This window comes from Tachypleus tridentatus, chromosome 7 (genome assembly GCF_004210375.1).
Source record: "Tachypleus tridentatus isolate NWPU-2018 chromosome 7, ASM421037v1, whole genome shotgun sequence".
In the NCBI taxonomy this organism is placed as follows: domain Eukaryota; kingdom Metazoa; phylum Arthropoda; class Merostomata; order Xiphosura; family Limulidae; genus Tachypleus; species Tachypleus tridentatus.
Genome location: NC_134831.1, coordinates 14820305 through 14833498, shown reverse-complemented (window position 1 = coordinate 14833498; position 13194 = coordinate 14820305). Strand labels below are relative to the sequence as shown.

At 36.0% G+C, this 13194-nt stretch overlaps 1 protein-coding gene across 2 annotated transcripts in view; it reads left to right on the top strand.

Annotated features, from left to right (window-relative positions):
- The window catches only part of LOC143255179 (transcription factor Sox-8-like), a 38623-nt gene extending 25429 nt beyond the window's left edge, over positions 1-13194 (top strand). The window contains exons 1-3 of one of the 2 annotated variants that reach the window (XM_076510434.1): positions 5158-5286; positions 5919-6319; positions 8459-13194. In XM_076510434.1, the coding sequence (XP_076366549.1) occupies positions 5159-5286; positions 5919-6319; positions 8459-9165 (1236 nt within the window). In that variant the 5' untranslated portion in view covers position 5158 and the 3' untranslated portion in view covers positions 9166-13194. Of the gene's footprint in view, positions 1-5157; positions 5287-5918; positions 6320-8458 lie in introns of those variants that run through there. The other variant, XM_076510433.1, reaches the window with a different exon arrangement.

Below are 13194 nucleotides of genomic sequence, written 5' to 3'. Positions count from 1 at the left end.
GTATTACGTAAATAAGTCCTCGACACTATATCCGCAAGGAAGCACTATATGTGATAAAGTGTCTACAAACAGACACACAACAAGGCGCGATTTCAACATATGCCGGGGAGATACAGCACACTTCTTTTGGTTATAAAACTCGACTTTAAAACATTTTAAAAGAAAGGAAAATAAAAAAAATAATTTATTTTCACTCCTAATCAAGGCACTGGTTTCTGAATTGTACAGAGTAATATCAACAAACGTGAGCTCTTTATTTACAAAAAGCGCGCCAATAAACGTGGATATCATAAGGACATCTTGGTTTCGAGGAGAGCTAAATAATGAATTCGACACACTTAACTAAACGTTCTTCTTTATTTCTTGTCTGTTTAATTATTTTCCTTAAGTGTTCTTTTTTTTCTCAAGGTTGTTTTAAAATGTAAATGGACTTGGGTCATTGGACCATCCCCAATTATCTGAAGGAATATTAACCATAATTCCGAATTTAATTCGACAAACAGGCTTTAAGTTGATATTATGTAAGGTATAAAAACACTTTTTTTTTCTATTATAGGCTTTGTGTATTACATTTGCTTAATCTCTAGAACCTCCAAAATTCGTCACTATAATTGTATCATTATCCTTGAATATTGTATCTGGTGTTTAATCTTCTGTACTATTAACTGTCGCTAGATAAACAATGTAGAATAAAATAAATAGCTGATAACTCTGGAATGGCACGCTATAAAAGGCCATGGATTGGGCACTTTGGTGTCCACTCATACTTTTGTTTGTTTTAGACCAAAGCCACATTGGACCATCTGCTATGTCCGTCTTGTGGAATGAAAGCCGGGAGTGTTAGTGTCCGTAAAGGCTATAAAGAAACCTCCTATATTTAAAACAACCATATCTTAAAAAGTATTCGCCTTAGTTACATTGATAATCAGAAGATATACTGATGAACTTTATATCCTCACTAGGACAAGTAGTTTTTAAACATCACTAAAACAAATAAATTTTTGAATATCATTTTGAATATGGTTTTCTGTATAATTACCCTGTGCATTTCTATGTGATAAGGAATGTTTGATAACTTGTTTAATTGGTATTTATATGTTACTTTGCTTTTCCTCCAAATATATCTGAAGCAACTATTAAATTTTGTTTGGAATGTAAAAGGAGTTTGTCTTTATGTATTTCGAGACATAATCAGACCATGTTAACGTTTAGATATTCTCCAGAAAACTACACTGTATTCCGTTGTAAAGGTATCACAAACACAGTAATTTGGATCTCCAAAGTCGAATCATACATAAGTGTTTGCAATAATTCATATACGTAACACATTAAGTGCTTGTTCCATGTGGTTGCTTGTTGCATTTCAACAAAAGGGTCTTTCAAATATCTCTATAAACACTTATCGTTTAAAATTCGCACGTAACGATTCTATGACGTTAACGCTCAGCGTGGAAATATTTATCGCACAAACTTAAAAACGAGCAGTGAAAAAAACAACCTCACTCGATATAAACTAAATCAAATAAACAACAACTGTGCACTTTATGATTGTTTTTTGTCAAGTAGAAAGCTATGTACTTGCCCACCGCAAGTTTCAAAACCTGATTTTTAGCATGAAAACCACAGACTTACTGCTGAGCAACTGGGGTAGAGGGAAGGGTAGTACTTTTTGCAGTCTTATATATTAGCGTTATTTGTTATTAACTTAAAAAATATCTTATACTATATCATACGAAACAGATCAAGCGAAGCGATTTGCTACAAATAAGGCCTGTTTTTAAAATGATTTCATCAGCTTGTTAGGCACATTTTTCTGAGTTATGTATGCACCAAATGGCTTATGGATTAATAGTTTTGTTGATTACAAAATACTTAAGAACATGCCACTCGCAGAAAAAACAAACAAATAAACATCTTGCAATTAATTAAACTAATTGCTACTGGGGGTCTTCTGTGTATTATACGTAGAAAATTAGTACTTTCATCCAGTTGTTTTTGATCAGTTCTACACAGCTGGTGTTGTAACAGACATAACATAAAACTTCCCAAAATTATATGGGCTATCTGTGATCTTCCCAACAAAGGTATCGAACCCTCCATTTCTAGTGTCATAAGTTCGCAGACATTTTGTAAAATCTTTGAAGTAGGTTTAACGTATATCTACTTTATAACAATAAGTAACTAGAATAATTTTATCCGTTAAATCTCCTTAAGGTTGTTAATCATTTTGTACGTTCTTTTTTCTTCATTTGGATATTAATAAAAGCGTTCAAGTGTAACACAATTGTTTATTCTTGTTGTATATGAAAATTATTGTTTGCAATTATGCAATGCTAATATATACACAACACAAAATTTCGATATAAATTTTAAATTAGGCTTGAACGAAAGAAAGAAAAAAATAAGCCGGACTCGGCCAGGTGGTCAGGCTGCTCTGAGTGTCGCATGTTGGAATGCACGTCACACCAAATATGCTCCCTTTCAGCTGTGGGGACCTTATAATGCTACTTACATTAACTAACATTTACTAACTAATTCGTTAGTAAAAGAGTAGCCCAAGAGTTGACGGATGGTGGTGCTGACTAGCTGTTTTTCTCCTAAATTAGGGACAGATAACAGCCGTGGAGCTTTGTTCGAAATTCGAGAAGATGTCGTTTGAGTAGCTTTTTTGTTTTGAAAGTAGTAATAGGGTTTCGACACTCGTGTTGGGCGGAGCTCTGATAGCCCATTATATAGCTTTGTGCTGAACTACAAACAAGCGAACTCTGTCTTAAACAAAATATTCATAATATTTCTCTTAGAACGAGAAAAGAAAAATCTTCTGTCGTAAGAAGCCACATGGTTTGGTTCCAGTTACTTATAAACATAATTTTACAATAAACAATTTTGTATCACATGCGAAGTTCTTGGCATCTAATTTCTCATAATACTATCTTATCTGAGTGAAGAGGAAGTATTAATTTCATGCTTATGTGTTTTGTGGATAATTTTTTTACGTCTAGAATTCTATTTTACTGACTGAGTGAGGACGGACCGATCTTTTCCTTTGCTGTGATTTGTGGTTCAATTTCTTTTATTAGAGACCATGTTTCAAACTTTCTTTACTCAAGCCCGTTTCTGTTTTTGTTGCGGTCTGTGGTTTAACTTTCAGCTGCGGCATAACGGCTCTGAGTTTTTCTTTTTACCATGTACAAACGTCAATTCACAGCTCCGTTATTTCATGACTGATCTGAAATCTTATTAGTTTTGAACTCAGAAGGCTAAACCCTTTCATTTGATGTAGCTGATCACGCCCAGGGTCTCATAGATTAATTTACTCTAACCCTGCCTGAAAGAATTTCAATTTGAGGGTGGGCTGGTAGACATCCTAATGGGTAATAAAATCAAATCGAGTATACGCGTGCCCTACGCTTGGTGTCGCTGGCGCACAAAAAATATATCTAATAAAAAACCAAAAATATCGTGGGATTAATTTCATTTAATCCCACCTAAAAAATTTTCAAGTGCCGCGGCTGTTGAGTATTTCCTATTGTTTATATATAACATTTCTTATTTCAGAAGCTATGTTTGAAACATCCCTTTTCTACGTAAGAATAATTACATTTATATTTTATGGAGATCATTGGTTTAATGTTACTGAATTAGATTCTTTTATTTCAGAAATTATGTATAAGATCCTCTTTACCTGAGTAAAAATGAATATGTTTATCTTTTATTGTGATTTTGTTTTAATTCTTTGGATAGAAAGCTTCTTAGGCATGGCCAGGTGTGTTAAGGCGTTTGACTGGTAATCTGAGGGTCTTGGGTTCGAATCCCGGTCGCACCAAACATAATCGCCCTTTCATCCGGTGGGGGCATTATAATATTAGGTCAATCCCACTATTCGTTGGTAAAAGTGTAGCCCAAGAGTTGGCGGTGGGTGGTGATGACTAGCTGCCTTCCCTCTTGTCTTACATTGCTAAATTAGGGAAGGCTAGCGCAGATAGCTCTTGAGTAGCTTTGCGCGAAATTCAAAACAAACAAACAGAAATCTTCTTACTTCACAAAATCCACTAATCTAAGTAAGGATGAATTAATTTTCTTTTATTTATTATTCACTTTTTATGCAAGATTTGTCGTTTCATAATAGGCCTTTAACTTAAATTTCTTACTAACTGCTTTGAGAAATATATAATTTAAGCTTAGTTCAGGAGAGCTTAAAATAAAAACTATTTTAAAAAACGTAAATCCCAGTATTCGTTGGTAAAAAAAAATAGCCTAAGAGTTGGCAGTGGGTGGTGATGACTAGCCGCCTTTCCTCTAGTCTTACACTGATAAATTAGGGAAGGCTAGCGCAGATAGCTCTTGAGTAGCTTTGCGCGAAATTCAAAACAAACAAACAGAAATCTTCTTACTTCACAAAATCCTCTCATCTAAGTAAGGATGAATTAATTTTTTTCTATTTATTATTCACTTTTTATGCAAGATTTGTCGTTTCATAATAGGCATTTAACTTAAATTTCTTACAAACTGCTTTGAGAAATATATAATTTAAGCTTAGTTCAGGAGAGCATGAAATAAAAACTATTTTAAAAAACGTAAAATGGATGCTTTATTTGTTTAAACATTCTAATCAAACTACTTATTTCCCAAGAATATGTGACAGTGTAATTAACCCTTGCTGAATTTGATAGATGTTAAAATCAACTTGTTCTGTGATTGCTGCTAGAGAAAACAAGTTGCTGATGTGATGTAGACAGTTACGTACAAACATAGACGTAGAGCGTGGGAGCAGAAATCTTAACCTTGACTTCTTAAACGACCTGTACAAGGAAGTGTACCCGGAGAAGACCACAGATAGATTAAGTGTCACAACTCAGCACTGTTTATGTTTGTCATATAAACTATTAAACATAAAGCTGTGTCCGTGAATAAAAATTATCCCTACTATGTCGTCACTATTACGTTAATTCGTATTTATTTAGACACAAATATAGATAGAACTTTAAAGAAGTGTTTATATCACCATAATAGATAGAACTTTACTAGTCACGAGCACCTGCCGCCATAGAGGCTGTGTCCGGTTTTGATTCTTTGTTTGAAGTTAAGCACAAAAATACACAATGGGTTATCTGTGTTCTGCCTACCAAAGGCATCGAAAGTCGGTTTCTTGAGGTATATGTCTGCAGACATACTGTTGTACCACTGGGGGGCGCTAACCTGTATAAATGTGTGTAGTTGCAATTCTTCAAAGCTCTATCATTTGGTTGATACAGCACAAAAACGTTGTCTCATTGTTCACCAAAGGTTTGTTTGTTTAGAATTTCGCGCAAAGCTACACTAGGGTTATCTGCGCTAGTTATCCCTAATTTAGCAGTCTAACGCTAGAAGGAAGGCAGTTACTCATCACCACCCACCGCCAACTCTTGGGCTACTCTTTTTACCAACGAATAGTAGGATTGGCTGTCACATTATAACGCCCCTACGGCTGAAAGTGCGAGAATGTTTGGTGTAGAGTGTCTTATCCATCTGGCCTTGCTGAGCCCAATGGGGAGAAATGGCGCTCATACCATAACAATTAAACTGAAATTGTTCTATACTTTTATAAAACAAATAGAAAATATAGCGAATTGCCTACACTTTTAACACCGTCTTCTGTCAGTTTCAAGTCTATAAAATCAAATTCGATGTCGATAATTCACTTGTCTGAAAGAAAAGTTTCATCTAATGTATACATGTTCACCAGTTTTTCAAATATTTATTGAGGTTGTAACTACAAGTAGATTACTGCTTTAATTTGTTAATAAAACTACTTTAAAGACTACATTACTTTTTGAGTTTATATAAACTATAAAAAACATTGTCGATAAAAAGCGTGTACTATTTACAATGTTTTTTTCTGTCTTTTTTTAAATACATATGTTGTGTATTACTTTCAGGCTTTTGGGTGATGGTGAGAAAAAACCGTTTATCGAAGAAGCCGAAAGACTGCGGTCTAAACATAAGAAAGACCACCCTGATTACAAATATCAGCCCAGAAGAAGAAAACCGCCAAAAAGTTCGACATTTTCCACCTCTTCTGGCTCGGAACCACCACATTTACCTATAAAAGCTATAGCTTCCATTGGCCATCGAAATAATCTTGGAGTCGATTCTTCGGACAGCGACAAAAGATCGTTCAACAGTCTCTATTCTGGTCGTATTGGTCCGTATCCCCCACATCAAAGCCCACCAACGCCACCTACAACACCGTACCATGGCGCCAGGATCCTTCATCACAAAACTCGAGAGGAAACAAATTCGTTAATATCGGACGGGATCCTGCTTCAATCAGGCAGAGGTTTGGAGCTAACTGAGTTTGTACGAGAAGTGTCTGTAACACGAACAGTAAAATAATTTAATGGAATCATAAAAAATAATTTCCATATTCTATTTCTCTCGATGTTGTGAAGATTTTTTCTCTCTTTTAATACTTTGAAAAACGACTAATATAATACACTGTATATACATAATGTTCAAACCGAATTGTTTCGACTAATAATAGAGGGTAGAAAAAAGAACTTTGATATCGTGTTCCAGGTTAAAAATATGAGAACGAATTAACGAGTTCTGTACTTCGTATTTAATTACTTTCTTGAGAAATAGCTGTCATCTCGTTACATTCGCGCTTGAATTTTCAAGACTAATTAGATAGACTCACTGTGATGCGAACAAAAATAGTCGTCCAGTGCATTTAAAAGCTTTGGGGTAAGTCAGGATAAAGACCTTTAGGTTAGGATAAAATGTACATTTGCAGGATATTTGAAATATCATTTGCATGACCTAGATATTAAAGTTATTGTAAGCTTAAAACTTTATCTGATCGACTGATGTATCTAACTCGATTCCTAATGATATCGGCCCTGCATGGCCAGGTGGTTAAGGCGTTCGACTCGTAATCCGAGGGTCGCGGGTTCGAGCTCGCGTCGCGCTAAACATGCTCGCCCTTTCAGCCGTGGAGACGTTATAATTTCACGGTCAATCCCACTATTCGTTGGTAAAAGAGTAGCCAAGAGTTGGCGGTGGATGATGATGACTAGCTGCGTTCTCTCTAGTCTTACACTGCTAAATTAAGGACGGCTAGCGCAGATAGCCCTCGTGTAGCTTTGCGCGAAATTAAAATAAAACCTAATGATATTCTAGATGTTGGAATTAAGCACCGCTATTTAAGGTTTTAATAATATATGGTGAACTTTGATGTTCATAATACTGAACAAGAACCAGATAATTCACAAAATATAACGATTTTAGTTCAAAAATAAACAACTCTAATGACAATTCGAACATTTTTCTGTTGGGTGTTTTCGGAAATTCAAAACGACACATGACAAAAAATGTCACACACTGTAAGCGTGTTTTCCATTATATTGTGAGACGTAATCTTTTTTACAACTACCATTGTGTTACCGTTAAAGTATGATTCAGAAATATATTAACAAAACATTATGTATTATTACGTTGCCTGAAGACAAGGCATGGGCTACTGGTTTGCTTACCAGTTGGTGTAGTGAATGTCCAAGGTTCGAGTCTGTGACATGCTACTGAATATGCTTCCCATTTTCAACTGTGCGCACGTTACAAAAGTTATAGTTACTCACGTTATTAATCTAAGATTAACTGCATAAATAATGACTGCTACTGGGAAGTAGTTCTCTGATCTTTAGTTCAAAATTAGGGCTAGCTAGATTTGAGGTTTTTGATCTGGAATTTTATTCCATGTACCCTTCAGATGGAAGAAAACAGATAGTTTGATTGAATTTTCCCAAAGATTTTGGTATGCATCATTTTTAAACATTGGCATGAAGTTCTAACTTCGGTTATTAGATGAACGCCTGTATTTTCAAATGAGTTTGTTTGTTTTTTGAATTTCGCGCAAAGCTACACGAAGGCTATCTATGCTAGCCGTCCCTAATTTATCAGTGTAAGGCAAGAGGGAAGGCAGCTAGTTATCACTACCCACTGTCCATTTTTGGGCTACTCTTTCACCAAAGAATACTGTGATTGACCGTCACACTATAACGCTCCCACGGCTGAAAGGGCGAGCATGTTTGGTGCGACGGGAATTCGAACTCGCGATCCTCGGATTACCAGTTGAACGCCTTAAAACACCTGGCCATCCCGGGCCTCCTAATGAGTTAAATGTGTGCATTAAACTCTAACGTTGAATATCCTTCACATCAAGTCATTTTAAACCTGGACAACAACATTTGTAAATTTGGCTCCAGCCCACAATCAGAAACTGTATTTATGTTAATGTTTTCCTATGAGAGATGTTTTTATATTGTTAGGGAAAAAAATGAATAGATCGTGAATTATTAGATGATTACAGACTGTTAACAGAATTGATTGAAACAGGATTAAAATGTTATAATATAATTTCGTTGTTTCTTTTAAATTATGAAGCTCTAACTGCTTCAAATTACATTTTTTCTCTCTCTAGGTACCACGCAGAATTCAGTTAGCGTTCAATCCGGAGGAAGTGGTTCAGTTAGTTCCCTTGTGCTGCCATCTAGGGAGACTCCGTGCAAATACGCAAGAGTGGAAGAGTCTCCGCCCAATCAAGTTCCAACAATAGGATCTCACGGAGCCGTTGATCCATACGTTCACCTAAGTTTAACCGGGGCTCCGCAGTACTCTCACATGCCCCATGGAAACCTCTCTATGGTTGGAGCCGGAGCTTCATCTACTACACATTGGGGCCGGTTCTCCGCCGAGCAATTTTCTCAAGATCGCCTTCGGGTTAGCTGCTTATCTAGTGCGCACGTGTCTCGTGAAGACCACCACATGGTGGGTGAGGGCTTAATCGGAACCCCAGGTTGCAAAGAAGGAGGCTTAGCGGGAGATCGAGGCGCAGGAAACCCGTCACTGGACCTTTATCGAACCCCCAGTTACAGCACTGACTATACTACTCGCCGTTCGGGAACAAGTTTCGCTGAACCAGAGAACTTTCCACACTGTACAAAAGCCTTCACGACTCCGTCAACGTTGCTGGGAGTGCAAAGCTGCCCTATGTTTAGTCACGTAGTTCCCGGCTCTCAGGGGGAGCCACCGCTATTTGTGCCAGACAGCAGGTCCCAACTCGAAGGCACAAACTCGTGTGTTTACAGCTCAGGCCATACGCTGAGTCATTTTCTTCAGCCCAGGTAGTAAACTTTCACAATGGGTGCTTATAATATAATTTCGGGAAGGATCATTTATCTTTCCACACACACACACACACAAACACACACCTTACAAGCCTTGATTGAATCTGAACTTTGATGCGGTGTTGTTTCTCCATGCTATTTCTTGTTATCAGTTACAAATCTACGAGATTCATGGTTTTAGAATAGAATTTACTCACATAAAGAAGATTAATAAAGTTAATTCACAGTGTTACTCTGTGAATATAAGGTGTTTTGGTCGGTACAGATAATATTGCGTGTATATTTGAACTGCACTAATTATTTAATATTTGTAAGATGGTCTTCGAGTATCAATGAATTATAAAGGTGCAATACGGACACTGCGTGTTATCTTTTGTACCACTTAGTTGCCACGATAAGGACATTGCGTGTTATTCTTTGTACCACTAGATTGCCACAATACGGACATTGCGTGTTATCCTTTGTACCACTAGATTGCCACAATACGGACACTGCGTGTTATCCTTTGTACCACTAGATTGCCACAGTACATACACTGCGTGTTATCCTTTGTACCACTAGGCTACCACAATACAGACACTGCGTGTTGTTGTTTGTATCACTAGATTGCCACTTGAATAATAGTTTCGTTTCTATACACTATTTTTAAATTGTATTTAACAACCCAACTGAAACTATGTAACGAGTATGCAATACTTTTATCAGAAGAGCTGATAAAATTTACAATAGAAATATCTTAAAATAAAATAAAATAAAATAAAATAAAATAAAATAAAATTAATAACGAGTATTGTTTGTTTTAGTTTTGAGTTTTGCACAAAGTTACACGAGGGCTATCTACTCCATTATGAGTAAGTAAGCTGTGCACAAAACGTGTCACAAAAACAAAACTGAAAAGAACTGAGATATTTAACTTTTCATGCAAACCTTCTGAAGGTATGGACTAGAAGGAAGGCGCGTAGACAACACCACACACCACCAAGCCTTGGGTTACTTTTTACGAACGAGTAGGTCCCGGCATGGCCAGGTGGGTTAAGGCGTTTGACTCGTAATCTGAATCCCCGTCGCACCGAACATGCTGGCCCTTTCAGTTGTGGGAGTGACATAACTTATGGTAAATCCCACTATTCGGTGGTAAAAGAGTAGCCCAAGAGTTGGCAGTGGGTGGTGATGACTAGCTGCCTTCCCTCTAGTCTTACACTGCTAAATTAGGGACGGCTAGCCTCGTGTAACTTTGCGCGAAATTCGAAAAACAAAAAAACAAAGGAACGCACCATGGATTAACCGTCACATTATAATGGTGAGCATGTTTGGAGCTCAGATACGAATCTAAATATAATTAATTAGGTATAAAATAAATACAACAAGAATGTCAATAACATGTGCACCAAAATACTCAGTGTTTAAAGATCTTAGTTATGAGTTCATAATTATTTGTTGCACAATGTTCTTATCTGCTTTAAAGTCTTGTTTTGTATTTAAGTGCATGCCACGCAATGGGCTATTTATACTCTGCTAACAAATGGTATCACAAAAGCGTCACAACTTGTTTAAAATAAAAATAATTTTATCAAGTATTTCATTCTTTTTAAAACCAATTAAGTTCTCTCTGCAGAAAGCTGTCTGAAAACTCGCGAAGTATATTTGCATTATTACCATTGATAACTTTCAATAATACGATTTTTCCTTTTTTAACTTCAACCTTATTCTGACATAAGGGCCTCCCTGTGGGTCAGCAGAGAGTGTAAGGAATTACAGTGCTAAAATCAACGGTTCCATTTCTCTAGGTGGACCGAGTGCAGATAGTCCATTGTGTAGCTTTGCTTTAACCTGTTGACTGCCAAGTATTTCAGCTACTACAATACAACTCTAATGCTTCTTCATTGTGTAACTTTTTCGTGACGCCATTTTGGATCGAAAGTGAAACAATTTGTAAGTAGGTCAAATGCATGAATGGTGCTGACATCTCGCGTTGAAGTTAGGTATTATTGAGAACAAATTAACTCGTCCGTGGCACTGTGTTACCGATCGGTTTGGACGAGTTATCTCGTCTACGGCACTGAAAAGATTAAAATACCTGAATGAAAGTTAACTGCCCCCACAAGTGGCAAACCGTTATGCCTTTGGACTTACAACGCTAGAAACTGGGTTTCGATACCTGTGGTGGGCAGAATACAGATGGCACATTATTTAGTTCCGTGCTTAATTACAATCACACATGTTGGTTAACTGGTTTAATATTAAAGTAAAGAAGACGGACGCTGGATTTTTTGAAGCCGTAAGCTGTTCCCAAGCTTTTCAGGATCTTCATTCGTTTTTTGAAATTTAATATACAAATTATGTCTTCATTGTTAGTGTTTTGTCTCACCCAAATTTACAAAGAATTCACTAAACAAAAATTTATATCTCTTCAACATTTGCCTTGCACAAAATATTGTACTTTGATGGGGCTAGAGACATCGTGACAAAACTCGAGAAACGCGATAGCAAATATTAAACATTTGTCATCAAAACATGTGTTTTACTGCACATTTATGTCAGTTTCAGTTTCAAGGTCAGAATTGTCAGACCTATTGATATTTTGTCTTCAGGAAAAATGTTGGGTTGGAGAATTGCGAAAACTTTATAATCCTCAGAATCAAACTCTAATTGCAATGTCTAGTTTATAATTCTGTTAGAGATAATTTCTATATGTCACATGCAGTTTAGTGCATAAAGATTGCATAGTGTGGTTTATCATTTTTTTACAAAGGGTGCATAAAGTCATAACTGAGCAAAGTAGTAATAATAAGTGCTGACATGTTCCAACATCATCTGACCTTGTACGTTTGGGAGCCGTTGACAAACGATTAAAGGTCGTACGACTTGCCAGAAATGCTTGTCATAACAGTGAAGATGATATAATTACAACCTGTCAGACGAGGTCGAAGGCCACTCACTAACTCCAAAAATTATGTAGAAATCTGAAGTTATGAATCGGGTCACATTACGAAATAAGATGGCGTTGAAAGATGTTGAAGTTAGGCCTTTTTTTCATCGGTAGCTTAAACAACTAATATTTGGCATTTCCCTTTGATAAATATTTCATTGTTAAAGCATAGTAAAATAAACTGTTAAAATATTTGCGTGTTACTAATGCATTACTTTGCCATTTGGTGATCTTAAAATTATCGCATGAAACAAAAACGTCAGCTAGTACCATCATTCAACTGTGCTTGTTTTCATGTGAAACATCTTTTGATCTAGTTAAAAATCAGATTTAAGTAAGCTAGCTGGCTTTAAAGAGTGTATAATACTACATTTCAATTTTGTTATGCATCGTTTCTGGCTTGATATATTCGATTTCGTTAATCGCAAGATCAGGAGAAACGATTTGCCACTGTTGCCATCTGTTGAACGTTTTTGATAAAACGCGTGACATTTCCGTATTTTCGAACATTTTACCACTGTTTTATCCTAATTAAAAATAACGTACGATAAATTCTGCTGATATTCTCTCTACAGTGTATTTATTATAAGTGAATGGTGTTTATGAAAGTAATCCATGATGGATTTCAATATAATTATTATGGTCAAATGAACAAAAAAAACCTGATTTAATGTTGCTTATGTATTTATCCCCTTAGTTGTAAAATATTAATTTGTTTCAGAGTTATTTTACCTATGTCATCTATAACCTAGATCTAAGTGAGCGTTATGTATAATAATAAAATATATGATACGCTTACCTGTGTTTATATTATCATATTAAGAACACTGAAAGAAGTTTCGTAATACGATAGAAAATAAATACGTTGTTATGAGCGAAGACAAGCAAATGGTGTTTGAAAATCACGAGTAATCTCTTACCGTAAAGTCTATAGTTTGCAGGGTTTTTTTTTTATCCGCATTATAAGTAGCAAGATAAAAATAGCCAAGTCTGACAACAATAAATGTCATTTTACTAAGATATTTGATACAAAAATATTTGTTTGAATAGCGAGTGTACTGACAATATAAAAGGTGTAACGAATAAAACAATGGTGAAATG